A 20,912-nucleotide genomic window follows, 5' to 3' on the forward strand; every position below is an offset into this window, starting at 1 on the left:
CACTCTGAGGTGCTTCAATACAATTATAATACAATTAGTATTCAATACATACATTCATTTTGAGCTGTACAGCCCGAGGGCTCTCAACATTTCCCAGCCCCTCGGTGCACTGTGGCAGAAAGGTCTTAGACAGCGACCTTTCCCCATTGCGCCTTTGCGGCGGCTGCCCCAAGCTTTAGTGCGTCCCTCAGCACGTAGTCCTGGACTTTGGAATGTGCCAGTCTGCAACACTCGGTCGGGGACAACTCTTTGTGCTGGAAGACCAATAAGTTTCGGGCAGACCAAAGAGCGTCTTTCACTGAGTTGATGATCCTCCAGCTACAGTTGATGTTTGTCTCGGTGTGTCCCCCTGGGAACAGCCCATAGAGCACAGAGTCATTTCAACCATTTTGAAAGACTTGGAAGCAGTTGACTGACAAGTAACTTTGCCAGAGCATTGGATCAAATCCAGATGGAACGCGAATACATTTACAACATTCCAGTTTCTAGCTGATAGTTGGAAAAACGTCATGGAGCCAGATTCAAAACGAGTCACAATTTATTAAATCATATTTAGAGCTCAAACCAGTCGGGGGAACTGGGAGTATTCAAGTCTGTAATTTAACAAATTATGCAAATAACAGCGGAATAATTTACCTCGTGCTTTGTGATGCAAATTCCCTGTGATTCAATTAATGTTGGATTATATATTCAACTGCCTGCGGTATTTAAAATATTTATGCATTTAGTCAAATGCTGTTGGGATATTTATTGTTGACTTCCAAAATGCATGATGCGATGATTAGACTAATTTATTAATGTGATAGCACCGTAGGATGATACCAGCGACAGTACAAGCAGGAAGCTTAGCGTCAATTAAATAATTTTTGCAGCAGCATTAAGTGTTTATCTGCAAAATGAAAAAAAATGAATGGTGCTTGGCGACAACGAATTGGTTTTACTCCGTTTTTTTTAATTAATGCATATTCCTTTCTTTTAAAGTTGCAGATCAACACGGAACTAAGGTCCCCACTTGCTGACTTCCACTGGGCTGCAAAAAGCAACAGGACTTGGATTCTGCCTTTGGAAACCTCCGGCTCCGCGCGAGAGGGGAGGCAGCGCTCTGACTGACGGGCGGCGCAGCCAATCAGCCGGCAGGGCTTCCCCAACCCCGCCTCCCCATTGGGCGAGGGCGGAGGCGGCCCAGCCAACCAGCGCGGCGGAGGCGGCGCTTGTGTTTTGCCCGAGAGACACGTGTGCAAGTGGATGAGGAAGTGAATGGGAGCAGTGGCTGCTGCGGGTTTCAGGGGACAATGATCGAGGGCTGGAGCCCGGTTCTTCAGAGCCTCCTGGGCACCTTCTTCACCTGGGGGCTCACCGCTGCTGGAGCTGCGCTGGTTTTCATCTTCTCGCACGGCCAGGTCGGTATTTGTGGACCGGGCTTTGAATGCAATCCATTGCAGTGCAGTGAGACCAGTCCCCAGGCTGTCTCAGGGCAGGCTTTTCATCAACTTAAATTGATTTCTGAAAGTAAAATCTTAAATCAAAGGCATGAATAACCTGGGCAAATCCCAGCCTTTTATGCAGTATTTATGACAATGAAGTGGAACGTTCAATTTAGGATCATATTGCAAGGCAGAAGGAAGGTCGACAAAATAATTGTTGAACTTTGCAAATCAATTAAAATAACTTCCTCAATGAAATGCTGATGAAGGAGGAACGTCAGATTTACTGTAAGATGCCCATTACACCGTTTCTCCCCCCAGTACGTAGCATTCCTGGTGCCTTTCAATGATTCTCATCCCAATCTTTCCTGCTGACCTTTTGTGTTGTGTCATGGTGTAGTTACAATATTTTGCAATGCCACATTGATTGCCCAACCCTTCCTGCAAACCGACACCTTCCTGTAATTCTTGCATTTATTAATCTTCAGGCCTGTCACTTATCCTTATCCTTTCTGATTAATTTACCTTGTGTAGATTTTCATTCAGTTTCCATTTAGCGGGTTGACTGTTAAAGGTGGTAATGATCTGAAACCTGTGTGTTGCTGAAAAAATAGACATTTTGTTGAAGTTGAGATGATCAATAATTTCAAAAGGAAACTGGATGGGCACTTGAGGGAAATAAACTTGCAGGGCTATGGAGATAGAGTGGGGGAATGGGACTGACTGGATTGCACTACAGAGAGCTGGCCTGGACTCAAATTGCCTCCTCCTGTGCTGTAATAGCTCCATGACTGTAAGCCTGGACAGCTCTTAATGATACTGACGTCTGACAGGCCACTTAGAGTAATGCAAATGTCCACTTCTGCCTGTTGCAGGATGTGTCAGAGATATCCACACCAACAACAACTTGCATTCGTATAGTACCTTTTATTGTAGAAGGCCTCCCCAAGGTGTGTGACTGAAGTGAAATCAGGCAAAATTGACATAAAAAAAGTAAAAAGTTTATGAACTGGATTCTAGAGTTTAGGGCCATTAGAATTCTCATATTCCTGTTTGTGCCACCTTGTTGTAGGCAAAGTGTCGGCTACATTTTCTGACATTACAGCAACGACCATACTTCAGAAGGCTTACTTTGGCTCAGATACTTTGGGACGTTGCTAGGTCATAAAAAGGGTTACATAAATGCAAGTGCAAATGGGATGGTCACATAGTGGCTGCATTACTGGGTTGTTAATCCAGAAGCCAGGATGTCTAATCTGGAAATGTGTTCAAATTTTGCCATGGCGACTGGGAAGTACAAAGTTAGTTAATTACATCTGAAATAAAAAGTTGGTATCAGTAATAGCAGCCATGAAATGATTGGATTGTTACAAAAGCCCACCTGGTTCACTAATGTCCTTTTGGGAAAGGAATGTGCTGACTGCTCCAATGCGTCAGCTGTGGCTTAGTTGATGGCCCTCTGTCCTCTCGGTCAGAATATTGTGGGTCTCAAGCTCTACTCAAGGACTTGAGCACAAAAATCTAGGTTGACACTTCATTGCGCTACTGAGGGAGTGCTGCAGTGTTGTATGCTGAGGCGTTAAACCAAGGCCCACCCGCCCTCCCAGATAGATGTAAAAGATCCCATGGCACTATTTCAATGAAGACCAGGGGAATTATCCCTGGTGTCTTGGCTGATATTTGTCCCTTGATCAACATCAGAAAAAAAAAGATGATTTAGTCACTATCATGTTGCTGTTTGTAGGGGTTTGCCGTGTACAAATTGGCTGCCACGTTTCCACAATTACAACAGTGACTACACTTCCAAAGGACTTTGAGACTATGTAAAAGGTGCTAGACAAATGCAAGTGTTCCTTTCTCTTGCCTGATGTGCTCTATGGGGCCCCAGACCCACGGCAATGTGGTTGACTCTTCAATCCCTTCAGAAGTGACCTCGCAAGCCACTTGGTGGCTGAGGATTGAGCAACAAGTATTGGCTTTACTGACAACATTGACACCCCATGAACTAATTCATAAAAAGTTTTTTTCTTTAGCGCAGATGACTGAAAATAGAAGGGATTGGGGGTTATGTAAGAGGCAAGAATGGGATGAATACAGATATACATCCATTTAAGGGCTGTAGCTGAGAAAGGGAGGGGTGAGGCCTTGAGGGAATTGAACATAAGAATGGAAATTTTAAATTTGAGGCATCGGTTGATTGGGACCTAATGTAGGACAACAGGCACAGGGACAATAGATTGGTGGGACTTTGTGTGGATTAGGATCTGGCATTGAGATTTGTGTGGAAACTGGTCAGAAGCACACGGAATAATTGAGTCTGGAGGTGACAAAGGCACAGATGAAGATTTCAGCAGATGATAGACAAAAGCCATGGAGAAATTTGAGTTGATTAGAGAGAGCCAAAATGGACTTTTTAGAAGTAGGTTTTATATCACAAATCTAATTGAAGTTTTTGAGGAAGTAGCTAAAATAGTGGATAGTGGAATTTGTGTGGATGTAACTTTTATATGGACTTACAAAGGCATTCTGAAAGATTCTACAGAAGGGACTGCTGTTAAACTCGTCCATGGATCTGAAAGCCTGATTTTTGGTTTGGCTGGCCTGTAAAAGGCAGAGAACAGGATAATGGCACGTACTCAAGTTGGAAGGAAGTAACTAATGGAATTGCAAGGATATGTGCTGGGGCCTCAATTGTTCACCATATATTTATTTTGCTGACTTAGATAATACAATAGAGAGCTGTTTATCCAAGTTTGCCAATGACATGAAATTAGGTGGCGTAGTAGTTAGTATAGACGGGAGCATAAAATTGATAGATCAAATGAATGGACAAAACTGTGGCAGATAGATTTCAACACAGATAAGTCAGTGGTCATCCCGAAAAGAATAAATGTAAATACTCCTTAAATGGTGAAAAGCTATGAACAGCAGAGGATCATGAAATCTGACAGTGCTTGATGTGGTTTAGCCAGATGTGGAGATTTGTGGCGAATCAGTTGCATACCATTTAATGCTTAATCTGCACCTGTTGATTTGAGGGAGCAAAGATGGGCCATACCATAGAAAATGCTCAGGAAAGGAGAGAGTTAAGACCTTTGCAAAGATACCAAAGGTAGAGGCCAAAAAGCAACTTACTCAACTGTACAAATGGCCACAGGAGAGGATGTACCTTTGCACCATTTAAAATGGTTCCACACATGCCCACATTGGATATACGTCAAGAATTCAGAGGTCAATATACAGACTAACGTCATGGCTTCAGGGAAAAGAGCCAAGTGTGGCAGAAATGTCATGGAGCAATCCAGGGATCTACCAAGTAATACTAGCATTTGTTGTGCTATGATATGGCAGGTGGTAATTGCTGGCCTGGCCAAATCCCAAAGAGAAACTTGGCCAAGCTATCACAATGATTTGCAATTTGTATTTTTATTATGACAAGATATGTACACTGAAGTCAGAAGTAAAGAGTCCACTACCACCTTTAGAGATTTTAAAGATTAAATTAAAACATTTATTAACAAAAGAAAAGAAAACTTAAATACACTCGATTACTGTTACACAGTTATATTTAGACTTACAACATTTCCCAAAAGATTTCTACTTAGCTAGACTCCCAAATAAGCACCCTTTCCCAGGCAACAGTCCAAATAGATTCTTAATCTATAAAACATCCGGCAATATTACCAAAAGGCACCCACTGTCGCTCTTAGGAAGTTATTTCACAGCTTCTCTCTTCCTCTCACTTGACAAAGGAATTCCAAGACTTTAAAAAAAACTCCCTGGAACAGGCACACACTTCTCCAGGGTGGCTAGAGTCTGCTTTTTCTCAAGTCTGTCTTTGCACAGACCACCTTTCAACAGCTCCCATGGCCGCTCCCTTGCAGCTTTCAATCTTTCCTTAAATATGTTTTCTTTCTTTCTTATCGATAAATCCATTGTTTTAAGCTTTCTTTAAAATTCAAACTCATCCAAATATAAGATCTTTCATGTTTCCATCTTGTCTTTGCTTTTGGGTCAGTAACCCCACTACTGTTTTATCTATGAACTCCAGCAAGATGCAAACATTTTCCTTGTCACCTTCTAATTCCCCTTTGTAACTCAAACAACCTCTCAACTTATCTACAAATGCAAATGTTAGCTCATCTATTTCCATTTGAAAATGCCTGCTTTTACACCTATTTCCTTTGATGATTTAAACCTTGCAGTCTGACTGTCTTCAGTTTAATTAAATTAGTCATGCACACGCACACAGCCCTCACAAGTCTGCTTCAGTATTGCACATTAATATTAGAAAAAAATATTCTCCTTACAGTAGTTGGATATGCACTGTTGATTTTACAGCAAAAATCGTATGTATTACAAGGTCATTAATGAATTAAGATGTAAAATTAGATCAATGCATTGTTCTGAGCCATAATGTGTACATTATGTTTACATAATGGTGTAATTATGTTCAAGGACTTCTAAAAGATGTTGATAAAGTGCCACATAACAGGTTTGTCAGCAATGTCAAATCCCATAAGATACAAGGGACAGTGGCAGCATGGATACAAAGTTGGCTGAGTGACAGGAAACAGTATTGGTGAACGAAAACAAAAATAAAAATACCTAGAAAAACTCAGCAGATCTGGCAGCATCTGCGGAGAGGAACACAGTTAATGTTTCGAGTCCGTGTGACTCTTCAACTGAACTAAGGAAAAGTAGAAAAGAGGTGAAATATAAGCTGATTTAAGAGGTCGGTGGGACAGGTAGAGCTGGATAGAGGGCCAGTGATAGGTGGAGATAGCCAAAAGATGTCATAGACAAAAGGACAAAGGGGTGTTGAAGGTGGTGATATTATCTGAGGATGTGCTGATGAACAGTTGTTTTTTGATCTGGAGCAAGTTATACTGAGGGGTTACCCAGGTGTTGGTGTTAGGACCACTGCTTTTCTTGATCTGTATTAATGATCTGGACCTGGGGGTACAGGACACAATTTCAATATTTGCAGATGTCGCAAAACTTGGAAGCATTGTGAACCATGAGGAGGATAGTGATAAACTTCATTAAGACATAGACAGGCTGGTGGAATGGGTGGACACATGGAATTTAATGCAGAGAAGTGTGAAGTAATACATTTTTGCTAGGAAGAACGAGGACAGGCAATTCAAAATAAAGGATACAATTTTAAAGGGGGTGCAAGAGCAGAGGGACTGGAGGGTATATGTGCACAACTTGTTGAAGGTTGTAAGGCAGATTGAGTAAGTGGTTAAAAACATACGGGATCCTGGACTTTGGGTCCAAAAGCAAGGAAGTCATGGTGAACCTTTATCAAACACAGGTTCTACCTCAACTGGAGTACCATATCCAATTCTGGGCACCGCACCTTAGGAAGGATATGAAGACTTCACATGGTTTATGTCCTGGCTCATTAGCATATTCCCTCTTAAAGTGATATCACAACAGGAAACTGCAGAGAAGATTTATGAGAATGGCTTCAGGGATGAGGGACTTCAGTGATATGGATTGGGGAAGCTGGAGCTGTTCTCCTTCAAGAAGAGAAGATTGACAGCAGATTTGATAGAAATGTTCAAACTCATGGGGCATCTAGACAGGGCAGATGAGAAACTCTTTCCATTGGCAGAAGGGTCCAGAACTGAGGGGACAATTTAAGGTGAATGGTCAAACAATCAAATGTATTTTCTTACACAGCAAGTGCTTAAGATCTGAAATGCGCTGCTTGAGAGTGTAGTGTTAGACAGATTCAATCATGGCTTTCAAAAGCCAAGGGTAATTATTACCCAATTCAAAATTGGGTAATTATCTGAAGGGAAATAAAATTACTGGCTACTGGGAAAAGGATGGGGACGTGGTAACTGAGTTGCTCTTCTAGAGAGCCAGTATGGACATGATGGGCCAAATAGTCTCCTGTGCTCTAACCATTCTGATTCTACAACAATGTGTTTTAATCTTTCGCCTGTTGATAGGTCTCAGGGAATGGTTATTTCTTTGGCAGGCCAGATTTTTGTGTTTTCCTGTGAGCTGGGAGATCAATGTCAGATTTCATAAAGAGTAAGCAGTAATTAAGTGTTTAAACAGATAAGCTGTTTCGTTTATTAGAAATTTTGTTTGCTAATTGTACAGTCCCACTTATATTCTACATGCTATTTGACACTTGACGTCACATACTGGAAGAAAGAGTTGCAGTTTGCATCAATGTTTGAGGTCCAGCGATTACATCACTGTCTCTGGCCTGTTCTGTTATACAATTTTCAGAATTGTTCTTGGGCTTTAATCTTTGTCCATGTGGTACATAATAATGTGTCCTGCTGTTTGTTAAATCCTTGCAGTGCTGAAAAAGACACACTGTAGTTCTCTTGTGCATAGAATGTCCCAGTAATGGATTACAGATTGTGAAATTACCACAGTAAGTCGTGAGCAGAAAGTTGCAAAGGGACCAAGGCATTGAGTGAGTGAACAAAACTAGGGCCAGTTGAGTTAAATGTGCATAAACTGAGGTCATCCACTTTGGACCCAAGAAAGATAAATCAGCATATTTTCTGAATGGTGAGAAACTAGAAACTGCACAGGAGCAGAGAGATTTGGCAGCCCAAGTGCTTCCAATCATTAAAAGCTAGTAGACAGGTACAAAAGGCAAACAAAACTGGAATACAAAAGGGAGGAAGCTATCCTTTAGTTAGATAAGAGCTTTGATAGGCTCCCATCCACAGAATTACATTCAGTTGTGGGCACTGTATCTCAGGAAAGGGTATATTGGCTTTGGAAGAGCGTGCAGCCCAGATTCACCAGATTTACAGGGTTAAACAATGAGGACAGGGTGCATAAATGTAGTTTCTATGGTTTTGAGTGTTTCAGATTGAAGGGCGATCTATTAAAGTGTTTAAGTATTAAAATATTTTGATGGTGTAGATCCAGAGAAACCATTTCCTCTGTTGAAGAAATCAAGAATTAATCTTAAATTGGAAGGAGGTCACTCAGGAGTTGAAATTAGGAAGTACTTGTTCAGACATAGGGTAGATGAAATCTGGAACTTTATCTGCCAAAAAGCTGTGGATGCAGTGACAGCTTTCAAGACTGAGATTGGTAATCTTTTTGATCAAGGAAGGGCGTTGAGGGGCATGGAAACAAAACCCTGTGAATAGGGGCACCGATGAGATGCAATTTAATTGAATGGTGAAGCAGGCTCCAGGGCTGATTGACCGACCTACCATTTTCCCTAATGTTCCCTTGGAGGTTTATTGGGATATAATAATATGTTTATTGCTTTTGAAGGGAATGGAATGTTCTGTCAACTGTGATTAGCACTAAATGTGACCAAAGAACTCTGTGTGAAATTGTAACTTTGCAAATTACTGACGCCAAGGGCCGGCTTCAAGGCTGCAATCTATTCTGTGCATAGAAGCCAGTTACTAACTGCTTCTGCATGTGAGTTGCATCTCCTCCTCAACCACACCCACAACAGTTGTACAAACTTTAACTGTCAATATTTTCTCTTAACGATGCAGCAAATTGCTGGGATTTGGCCCTTGATATTGTGAATTTTGCAGTGTAATGAGTGCCATTTACTAAAGAGTCGGTAAACCTGTACTCCTTTGTTGATTGATAAACTGTCGACAGGGATGTAGGCAACACATCTAATAAAGTTTTCTTTTCAACATTTTTGATTCCATACATCTGTGCACCTTGCCAAATCCACATAATTCAAATTGACACTTTTAACAAGTGCCTGATGTAATGCAGTGTAAGTAGATGACTGCAATAAAATCATAAATGGAACAAAAATAATTTGAATGAAATAATCCTATCCTTTGGTACTTTAAACCTGCATTCCAGCTGTTTGAAGTTGGCTGTCGTTCAATTAGATTCAATTTGACGAGAATTGTGTATTCAACCCACGGTGAGAATTAGCATAATCAGTTATTAGCTGTGATTTCTCTTGTTCTGCTCTTCATGGGTCTTAGCAGCAATAAACAAGCCAAAACGTTATCTAAACTTAAGACTATGACTTCTTCTTAGAGCTTGGAATACTGGTAAGTCTAGAGAAATGGCCATCTTCTCCAGAGCCAGTAAGCTTTGCCGATTCATGGTAATGATGAATTTTACTGTAACCCTTGATTTCTTTCGCCTCATCCTTGATGGTTGCGCCTTTAGCTGCCTAGGCCCGAAGCCTTGGCGTTTCCTTCCTTAAACTCTTGATTCTTCAGCCCTCTCTCCTTTTAAGACACCCCTTCCCCAAGCATTTGGTTACCTAATACCGCCCCCTTTGGCCCACTGTCACTTTTTTTTTCACTCTCTAATTGCTATCCTGTAAAGCATCTTATTATATTTTACTATGTTGGAGAAACTGTATGAAAGCAGGTTGTTTTAATGAAGTTGCTGAGATATCTGGTGCAGCTTTCCTATTCTAATATTTAGCCATTAAAAGTAAATGATTAAACAGATTTACAGGTACAAGACCCTGTATCTGGGAAGCTTGTGAGTGAATGTGTGGTGGATTTGGGGAATTTATGGATTTTAGGTCCTAGGCCTAGCATGTACTTAGAATACATAAAATAAGGAATGAAAAATGAAGAATAAAAGGGTTTTATTCAAATTGCTACCCAGGGTGCCAGCTTCGAATGTAACTGGTTTTTGGGTCCTTCCAGATTTTGGGGCGCTGGATAAAGGGTCAGGTATCCTCCTTTCCACTCTGTCTCTTTGTAGTTTTTTTTATTTTCCTACCTCATCTAAGTTAGAGCATCTTTTTCTGTGCCATATTCCTCAACAAAACTAAGTTTTAAATTCTCTGCATTCGTTTTTTCTTCACTTGCTATTGCTGGCTCCCATGATCCTTTTTTAAATTCATTTGTGGGATTGTGGGTGTCGCTGGCTAGGCCAGCATTTATTGCCCATCCCTAATTGCCCTTGTTCAGAGGGCATTCTTCTTAAAAGTGTCACATGTAGGCCAGACCAGGTAAAATAATGTGATTAAAGGACATTAGTGAACCAAATTGGCTTTTATGACAATTGGTCATCAGACTTTTAATTTCAGATTTGTATTGGATTCAAATTTTACCATCTTCTATGATGGGATTCGAACCCTGGTCCCCAGAGAATTACCCTGGGTCTCTGGAATAGTATTCCAGTGATAATACCACTATGCCATCACCTCCCCTTGGGAAAGCTTTCCTGGTCTTCGGGTAGAGGCTTACTAATAACTTTCTTTTTTCCTTACTACTGGTGTGTGATACTCACGCACATGTCTGGAAATGCTTAAGGGTGGTCTTTTTAAAAAATCTGTTTTAATATTGCTGTTTGAAAATATGCCTTTGTGAAGAACATTGTTTAATGATCTGAACCTTGTCTGTTTTTGAAGTGCTGAAGAAAATTGGCGTGGTTTTCAAAACATTATTTGTTTGGAAAGGGCTTTACATGTGTAAAAGCCATTTGTTGACAATATATTTCTGCACAAACTCATTTTAAAACAAAGCATTTAACTTTAACACATCAAAAATTCCACTGCCTTTACCTTTCATCTGTAATCCAATTATCAGTCAGAGTGTTTTCAGAACGCAGCCTTACACAAGGTTGCCCCGAGTGCTTTTAGTTTGTTATATTGTTACCTGCATTGTACTTGTCATCAATGCTTGGTCTTGCATATACTATATATATATATAAAAAAATAAAAATAGGATCCTTCTATTATCTCACAGCTTCCATTATCTCAGGTGTTTGGAGTGTCCTCTTCATTACGGGGGATGACCAAGGTCCCAGTACATTACTGTTTACCTTACTGTGCAAGCAATTGTGTTTTGCTTGAATTGAGCACTGAGTTCTGGTGCTTCAAAAGATGAGTGGGCCATGTTGGAGAGTTGTGATGTCTTTGAAAACTTTTTGTGGAGAGCCAGTGAATGAACGACAAAACTATATTTTTTCAGATAGTTCTTTCATGCTATGTGCCAAAGACATTCCTATTAGCAAGCCCTCACTTCCTCTGAGTGTGACTGATCAATATTTGCACATTGCTGGATTTTCAAGGCTGACCTGTTGGACATTGTGAGTTTTGATGGTTTTGAAACAAGAATGTTAATGTTAAACGACCAACACCATCAAAACAGATGAATTAGTCATTTAGCTCATTGCTATTTCTGAAATCTTGGTTTGTGCAAATTGGCTGTTGTGTTTGGCTACTCAAAGTGATGATACTTCAAAAGTAGTTGAATGGTAGTGAAGCACTTTGTGACAGCCTGAACACATGAACAGCGCTAAATAAGTTCTTTATTTCTTCTTGGTAAAAGTGTTTTAATTTCATTCTCATCTCTGTCTCACACAGAAACAAATACTGGATGGAAGTCTTGGTTTTGCTGCTGGTGTGAGTATATAAAGAAACTTTCAACTATATCCTTGAAAGAAATGATGTGATTAAAGCCTGTTTTTTAAATGAAAACTTTTGCGTGAGTAACAATTTATTGCTGAATCCTTTTTTTAAAAAATAAAATTGTTAGGACAAGATAGGGAGAACAGGAATATTTGGAAAAACCATTCTTTGAAGAAGCCAATGCTGAAATGTTCGTCTTTCAAAGACTGGTTAAGATGCAATTTATCATGAGCTGCACTATCAAACAGACAAAAAAAAGTGTCAGCTTATCAGAGGGAAAGACAGTCTGGGTCGACAGGAAGTGAGGGCTCATGCCAACAGAAACAAATTAAAACTCAACGGAATTGCAGGATGTGGGAACAGGGAGTGCTTTATTTCTGTGCTCATCAAGGTGAAGGATGTCATTGATGAGAAATGCAAACATTTATTTAATTCAAAGACTGAGCATGTTCGGTTAAGTGTAGCAGCGGGCAATGCAGAGCAATCTCCCTCTCCTTTTCCCCGACTGTCCCACCTTCAGTTGCATCAGTGGAAACTCGATAAAATATAAAAGATTAGAAGATTATCTTGATGGGATTAAATTATGTAGAGTGGGAACACTTTTATGTGGAGCATAAATGATGGCATAGACTTGTTTCTGTTATAAATTCTATGTAATCTATGTAACGTTGTCATTTGCTATGTTGATTATTGTTGAGGCCCTTGTGACTGAATGTCAGTTAATACCAAGTTGTGGGATGTTTTATGCTGTGGATTTTCCAGGAATAGGTTTGAAATTGCCCAGATTATTACATGATGGACCATTAAAACTGATAGGAAGAGGAGTCCTGCACTGCTTGTGAATGTGAAATGACAGTGCACCACCCCTCTAGATATATCACAATCAAGTATGCTTTGAAATTTTGTATGTGTTCTGACATTGTTTGTGTGATTTCCATAACATTTTATAATTCAATTTGTTGCTTGTGTTGTCTTCTCAAAAAACAAAGTGTGAATTTAACTGTTGTCCAATATCTTTCCTTCATTTAACCTTCCCTGAATGTGCTGGTAGGGATCCTTTAACAGCCTGTGTATTTCGCAGAATCCCATACTACAGCTGTTCAAATTCTGATATGTTCTTCAAGGAGAAGGTCTGATCCTTTAAGTTATTGGACATGGTTTTATAACAGGCAGTTAAAGATAAGCAGACCATTTGGTTTTGGTTGACCTCCTCCCCTTGAGGCAATGGTCTGCTTTTGATCAGCTTTGTTCCATTTGAACAGCAGCAGTACTGCAAATGCACAGTATTATTTTTGTTGCTTCTTGCTATGAATTGGGTATTCAGATGAATACAGGATTTCTTCAGGAATAGTGGTTGACTGGATCAATTAACAGGATAGTTTCAATAATTAGAATATGGGATCAAACTGCTGAAGTTTGAATACTAAATAGAAGACCTAATAAAATAGATCATAGTTGAATGCATGTACTTTGCTACAGCTACACAGAATCTGAGTTGGACCACACCTGGAGAACTGTTCTTAGCACTGCATCTTAGGATATGTTGGCCTTGGAAGAAGTACTTCTCATTTGTCATCACAGTCTAACATCTGTGTTCTGCCAACATTTTTTATGAATGTGGTTAACAATCTAATAATGACCAAATAATCTTTTTTGTGATGTTGGGTGAGGGATAGACTTTGGCCAGGACACAGGGGATAACTCCCCTACTCTCCTTTGAATGGTACCATGGGATCTGAGCAGGCAGTTGGGACCCCAGTATAAGGTCTCATCCAAAAGGTGGCATCCATGATAGTGCAGTGCTCCCTCGGTACTGCACCAGAGTGTCAGCTTTAACCTTTCATGCTCAGGCCCTGGAATGGCACTTGAACCCAGAACCATGTGATTCAGAGTTGAGAGTCTACCAACTGAGCCACAGCTGGCACATGGTGTACCACAGATTCACTAGAATATGATCAGGTCTTCAGGGATTAGATAATAAGGAGCGATTATGTAAACTAGGTTTGTGTTCCCTGGACTATAGAAGACTAAAGAGGAATTTGGTTGAGGGTTTTAGGATTTTGAAAGGAATTGATGAGGTAGGGAGAAACTTTTTCCCATGTATTGGGCTGGGTTGGAGGGGTGGTGGTGGAGGGGATGGTATAGGACAAGGCAACATTACCTTAAAATTAGAGCCAGGCTATTCAGAAGAGAAGTTAGAAAACATTTGCTCAAAGAGTTGCTGAGGTATTGAACACTCTCACAAAAAGTAATAGGTGCTAGTCTGATTAATAATTTTAAATTGGAGTTCTAAAGATTTTTGCTAGTCGAGGACATAAAAGGATATGGAGCGATGACAAATAGATGGAGGTAAGATGCAGATTAGCCAATGTAAAAAGGATCCAAGCCAGTTGGTGAAGCAGGAACCAAGATTGAGCTTTTCTTTACTGAGAGAGTTCATTGACTTGTTCAGTCTCATGGCTCTCTTTCCACCCAACCCAGTGTCCCAGCTATCCCCTTTTTATATGTGCTCAATTAAAATGCATCACCTGTTTCTCTTAACATTAACAATGTAATTAACAAACCATAACAATGTAATTTGACAACATTAGCAACCATGATCTCATTCAATGGTGACAGAACAGGTATGAGGTGCTGAATGACAAACTCCTCCTCCTATTTTACTTGGTTTAGCTTTTCAGACTGAATAACTCTACTTTAGATTCTGTTTTACATGACTATCATGCTGTATATTGGTGACACATTGCGGGCTCTAAAACCTGCAGTTTTCATCACTATAGTTACATGTTTTATAATAAAGTGGCGAAGTTAATTATGGTAGAGTAGCTGGTGTATCCATATGGGAAGTCATTGTTCTGTTGAGAATGTAATAAACCCAAGATTCCATTGTAATCTGGGAGGTTACAATGAAGCTGTTGAACCGTGTGCCAGTACAAGAGCTAAGAATACAAAAAGTGCCTCAAGTTTTCAGCCTTTATTTCAGTGAAGTTGCTGGTGATTTTGTTTCGTAATGGTGTTCGTTTGAAATAAAGTGAGATTCCGTTCAGAGTAATTCTGTCCCCGTGGAGCCAGGCGATAAGCCAGCGGGCAGCGTGAAGCACAAGCCCCAACCTGGGCCGTACCGGCCACTGACATAGGAAAGCCGAAGGATAAGACGCAGCAGCTGGCTCCGCGGAGTCAGGCGGGGAAACTAAAGCTAAACCTACCGAACCCAAGAAATCTGGGAGAACTGCTGAACCAGGATGCTGGAAAGTGCCTCAACCTTTTTTTTGTGGGGGGTGGTCAAACACCACTTCAACCACTCTCAGCATCTGCAGAGGAGGCATGGACAGGGGCAAAGACCCCGACTGAAGTAACTCCAATTCCTACCTCCTCATTGCCCAAAATTGCTTCTTAGAAGATCTTGATTGTCAAAGATGCTATTTTTAGCTGTTTTCCCTCCTCCTTTGAAGCACAGGTATGACTGCATTTGATTACCGGAGAACACACTGGAATATCTTCACCAGAACCATGCAAATAGCCCAAACAGGCAAGGCCTGCTTTAAAAAATATGAAAATTAGAACAATATGAACAGCACAGTCACCAGACATCATAACATTTTATTTCTGTTTAGCTGCATGTAAACTGGGAAGGGTCTGTTTCCATTTTACCTTTGTGTAGGTTGGAGGTGGAATCATTCTGATGCAAGGAACTTGGATTATCCAATGATACTGCAAGAACATACAAACAGATGGGTGGAAACAGAAAAATGGATGGAAAACATTTTTATTCACCCATGGAATGTGGGTTTTGCTGGTCTACATTTATTGTCCATTCCTAATTGGCTTTGAGAAGGTGGTGGTGAGCTGCCTTCTTGAATTGCTGCAGTCCAAGTGATGTATGTGCCATAGGGCTATTAGGGAGTTCCAGGTTTAGACCCGGTGATGAAGAAATGGCGATATATTTCCAAGCTGGGAAGGTATGGTGGCCTAGTTGTCCTTGGTGATAGAAGCCCCTGGTTTAGTTTTTAAATAATCTGCTTATCTGCTCATCGTTTCCCCAAAGGTGCAAAATCACCATGAATGATTCAGGCATATAAGATGATTATTATTGGCGTCGGGGGACATTGTAAAGGCTCCAATTTAAAAACAATATATAATTTAAAACAATATATAATTTAAAAACAATATATAATCATTGGCTTTGTTCCCTCTTATTTGAAAATGTTTGGAAAGAACAGTAGACTGGTCAGTTTCAGTGTTTAGCGAATGCGATGATACAGTCAAAAAGAAAGGAAAAGGGTGATAGAAACCAGAAATGGGCTACCAATAATCAGAACAATTGAGTAAAGGTTTTCAAAGATTCTGCTGAAGCCTTCACCATGCATGCTTGGAGTACTATGTTTAAATCTGCTGCCTTTTAGACTGAAAATGCAAGGTGTACAACACCCTCAAATGAGCCATATAGACTGAAGTAACTTCATTCTAGGGCAAGTGTACTGTTGTGAATATAAATATAAAATAAATATCTGTCCACATATAGATGCCTATCCATATGTGTTTTTAATGGCCTACTCCTGCTCTGAATTTATGGGCAGAATTTTTCATCCTGTGGGTGGGGGTGTGCCCGACCCAAATGGGAGTGCAGTAGTGCACGGCGACGTTGGGTGAGCGTCCCGATGTCGTTGTGCACTCTTGCGATATTTTGCTTAGTGGGTGCGTGCCCACCATCAGTGTGCCTGCCGCCAGTTAAGAGGCTGATTAAGGCTCTTAATCAATTCATTAAATTGAATTTGTCGTTGCCTGTCCAGTCTTTTGGTTGGTGGGCTGGCGAACAGGCCAGGCACCCTTTGCATTTTTAACAAAACCTCATTCACGGGTGGGAAGAGGTTTCGAACAGTGAATAAAAAAGCAATAAACATTTTTAAAACTCACTTTTAACATGTCTCTGTTCATGGGACAGAGTCACATGAGAGGACATGTTTTCCTTATTTTTGAAATCTTCCTTTTTAATGCTAAAAATCTTCAACTCCCTGAGGCATCTCTGTGCCTTCAGGGAGCTTTCGTTGCGCACTCCCCTGTGCATGCGCACACTTCAGCACTCGCACTCCTTCCCACCCCCACCCTGGCAGTGCTGAGGCTCTGAGTGCACCTTTCACACTGGCCGTTAACTGGCCAGCCAGCGTGAAATCGTGGGCGGTGCTTGGTTTTGTGTTCGCCCAGTGAGGTAAAAACCCTGTCCCATATGTTGTCAGCTGCCATCTTTTAAAGGTTTGTGTACATATATTCCCAGGCCTCCCTCTTCCTGCACCCCCTTTAAAATTGTACCGTTTAGTTTACTTTGTCTCTCTTTATCAAAATGAATCGTTTCACATTTCTCAGTATTAAATTTCATGCGCCTGGAGTCTGCCCATTTCAGCAGTCTATGCCCACCTGAAATCTGTTAATATTCTCCTCATTGGTTATTACATTTCCATATTTCATATCATCTGCAAACTTTGAAATAATGCCCTCTGTACCCAAGTCCAAGTCATTAATGTGTGTATATTATATGTACATGTATCATAAATAATACTGACCCCTGGGAACACCATTGTATACTTTCCTTCAGGCTGAAAAACAATCGTTCACCACTACTCTCTGCTTTCTTTCTTTTAATCAGTTTCATCTCCATATTGCCAATGACCTTTTAATCACGCGAGCTTTAATTTTACTTGTGTCTATTACGTGGTGCTTTGTGAAATGCCTTTTGAACATTACACATTACAGCAGCCAGACTATGCTCATCACCCCTTTCCATGGCTTTATTAAAGAGCTCAATCAAGTTAGTCGAACATTATTTGCCTTCAACAAATTCATTCTGACTTTCATGTATTAGTCCTGTACTTTTCTAAATGCCAATTAATTTTGATCCAGATTATTGTCTCTAAAAGTGTTCCCAGCACTAATGTTGACTGAGTGGCTTGTAGTTGCTGGGTTTATCTTTCCCTTTTTTTTGAAAAAGGATGTAATCCTCCAGTCCTGTGGCACCACACCCAAATCCAAGAAAAATTGGAAGATTGTAGCCTAAGCCTTGACAGCTTCAACCCTTGCTTCCTTCTGTATCTTCGGACTAATAATGAACTGTGTACACATTATCCAGTCCAAATACTGAAGTTGCTCTTTAAGGAGAACTACTCATTCCTCACAGCCATCAGATAAAAATATCTAGTCAATTTTCATTTTCACACAACAAATGAAACCCACAGATAAAAACAAAAAAACTGCGGATGCTGGAAATCCAAAACAAAAACAGAATTACCTGGAAAAACTCAGCAGGTCTGGCAGCATCGGCGGAGAAGAAAAGAGTTGACGTTTCGAGTCCTCATGACCCTTCGACAGAACTTGAAGTTCTCTCAAGTTCTGTCGAAGGGTCATGAGGACTCGAAACGTCAACTCTTTTCTTCTCCGCCGATGCTGCCAGACCTGCTGAGTTTTTCCAGGTAATTCTGTTTTTGAAATGAAACCCACAAATGAATTGGTACAGAGCTCTCCACAATATGGATGTAAAAGTATTCTCTGCTCGTTATCTGAATTTCTGTTTGTGACCCCACTTTTAATATCCCTAACATCATTCTTTCATTTGAAAACTCCAATCCTGGAAATTAGTATTACTGTAAGAATCTTTGGTTGTGTGATAAGAGTGAACTGATGAGTCAGACCAGAAGGAGTAAAGCCAGAACCTGGATGGGTGTCCTCAATGGATGGTCATGCCCTTTTTTTTTTAAACGTTTCTTTAAGAGTCCATTACTTGTTCCTTTTTAAAACTCAAGAGTTCAAATTGTTGGGAGAGAAGTTGGAAGTGATGCAGTTCTTGTGGTGTTGTTATTTTTGACTCCCTCAGTGGTAGATTGTGGGAGCTTGGAAGTGATGCTGAAGTAAAGTTAGTAAATGGTTTGCAGTGTCTCCTGATCTGGTGGTCACGAGGGTAGATATTGAGTTCAGTGATGTTTGCACCAATCAGGTGGAAATGCTTTTCGGCTAGATGGTGTTAAAACTTGTGGTTTCGCCTGTCTAGAAATGATGAGTATTCCCCCCTAAGCTACTGACTAAATCCTTGTAGATGGGGAGGGATTGAAGGATAAGGAGGTACCAAGCCTCTGCTCTTGCAGCCGTGACGTTGACATAGGAAGTTTGACTGGACCAACTATTACTGGTGACCCAAGGATGTTCAGGGCGGGGTTTCAACAATTTTGGTGCTGTTAAGGTGATTGGGTTGTCTCTTGTTGGAGCTGATCTTTTCTTAAAGAATCCAGTGATCTGCAGGAATCCTGGATGATGGCGATAGTCTGATGTGACATCAAAATGAGGCTATATTTCTGCTTGATCACAGACTCAAACCGTCACCTTAGAAAACACTGGAGAAACTGACAATTACAGGAATATCTGATTGATGTCCCCCCATTGCATGGCTCATGATGACAATGAATATGCTGTTTTCTAAGAAGGTTGCTAACAACAAAGAATGATGGGAGGAACGATCAGGAAGTTTGTGTGGTATGTGTTGAGAGCATATATTTTGTTCAGTCCTCTAAATGAGTATTTTCAATCAAGCTAGTTCAAAGCTTTATGATGCTTCGAATATGATGGGTCACCATATCTAATTAGTGCTTTAGGTCATGTTTAATCTGATTAGCCCCCAGGATCCAGTTTCTGCATCCTGGCTAATTTGCAGATTAAAGACTTCTGTCTGCATCTTGCGTATCCAGCAGCTTGGTTTCAAAAGCAACTTTGAGTGACAATTAGGGAGATTGAAGTTGGCATCCATTTATCATTTCAAAGATGTGAAATTTCTAATGCAGGTAACTTGTGACGAGAGGCAAAGGCTCTCACTGTGAGAAAATGGCAGGTCAACTTTCTCTTCCAAAATCCACCAGCTTGATTCAAAATTAAAAAAAACTTAGAGCCACCTAATACTCCTGCGTTGCTTCTTTTTTATTATGTAAAGTATGACACAGCTCCTCTACCATAAGCAACTTTCAGGGTTGAATGGCCAACACCTTTCAGTGCATATCATTTCAATGACTGTTGGCTGTTTGTTTATATGTCAAGAAGTCAGAGCGAGTGAATGGTGCCCACTGAGAAAAGACTAAGTGGAATCCAAAATCAAGGTTGTGGGGCAATGAATGGGAAAGTACGTGTCTTTTTTCTTTCTCTCTGTTGGAGCCAAGAGCTGAAAGATTGGGTTACTGGTTTACAAATGGCAGAGGGAAGGCTGTTAAATAACTGTACGTTGAAAGAAATTTACATGTTTTAAGGGCAAAAATTGTATTCTTAAAGTAAGACATTGACCTTCAGTGAGCGTGCTCATCTGCTGGTTTGGACTTTGGTTCTTTTAGGTATGATTGTACCACCTATGTTGTTGGTACTTTGAGCAGACAAGCGCAGTAGCTGGAATATTGGGGGATATAATGGCCAGGTCAATGGCTTCTTGTTGTGATTGACATTTTGACTTTGAGGCAATTATTGGCTGTGCTTGTACCAACATTTTAGCAATCGGCATCTGTCAATACCAATTCCGATACCCATTGGTGTCTTAAAAGTTAATTACAAAGTTGAACAGTAATAGTCTTTAAACTCATTTCTAATCTGAATTCCACTTAATGTCCAATGGGTATGTACCTGCGACCCTGTGTTGGTGCCAGTCCGTTACAGTACCTGCAGTGTCTGCATCAACCCCAATCCAGTAATTTGTTTCTGAATGACCCATATGTGTACTGATGGATCACCATGCCAACTACAGGAAGAATTTTGGTAAACTCTCAGTGACATCATTGTGGAAGTCAGAAGATCTATGGTACAGTAGACCTCAAAGGTCAAAACTCTCTTTATTTGAAATAGCTGAAGATTGTTTTCAGTAGAATAGCAAGCACCTTTATGACTTCACAAAGCAGCTCTGAACAAGCATTCCTGGATAATAACATTATGTTGTTTTAGTTGCCAGCTGCGCACAAGCTGACGTCAGTGTAAACATCTTGAGGCTCTCCATTGTGAAGGACCCAGCAATCCCAATATTTGTTCTGAGAGACTGCTGAAATGACTCTCCAAGGTAATCGCTTAACCTTTGCCAAGCCCTCGCTGTGACTTAAATCCGAAAATGCTGTGAACGATCT

The 20,912-nt window shown here is 40.6% G+C and overlaps 1 protein-coding gene across 5 annotated transcripts in view; it reads left to right on the forward strand.

Annotated features, from left to right (window-relative positions):
• The first annotated feature begins 1,226 nt into the window (after positions 1-1,226).
• The window catches only part of LOC121293600 (zinc transporter ZIP11-like), a 647,737-nt gene continuing 628,051 nt past the window's right edge, over positions 1,227-20,912 (forward strand). For 4 of the 5 annotated variants that reach the window (XM_041216686.1, XM_041216687.1, XM_041216690.1 and 1 more), the window contains exons 1-2: positions 1,237-1,400; positions 11,737-11,775. In XM_041216686.1, the coding sequence (XP_041072620.1) occupies positions 1,293-1,400; positions 11,737-11,775 (147 nt within the window). In that variant the 5' untranslated portion in view covers positions 1,237-1,292. Of the gene's footprint in view, positions 1,401-11,736; positions 11,776-20,912 lie in introns of all 5 variants that reach the window. The other variant, XM_041216688.1, reaches the window with a different exon arrangement.

Source organism: Carcharodon carcharias, chromosome 22 (genome assembly GCF_017639515.1).
Source record: "Carcharodon carcharias isolate sCarCar2 chromosome 22, sCarCar2.pri, whole genome shotgun sequence".
NCBI classification, from domain to species: domain Eukaryota; kingdom Metazoa; phylum Chordata; class Chondrichthyes; order Lamniformes; family Lamnidae; genus Carcharodon; species Carcharodon carcharias.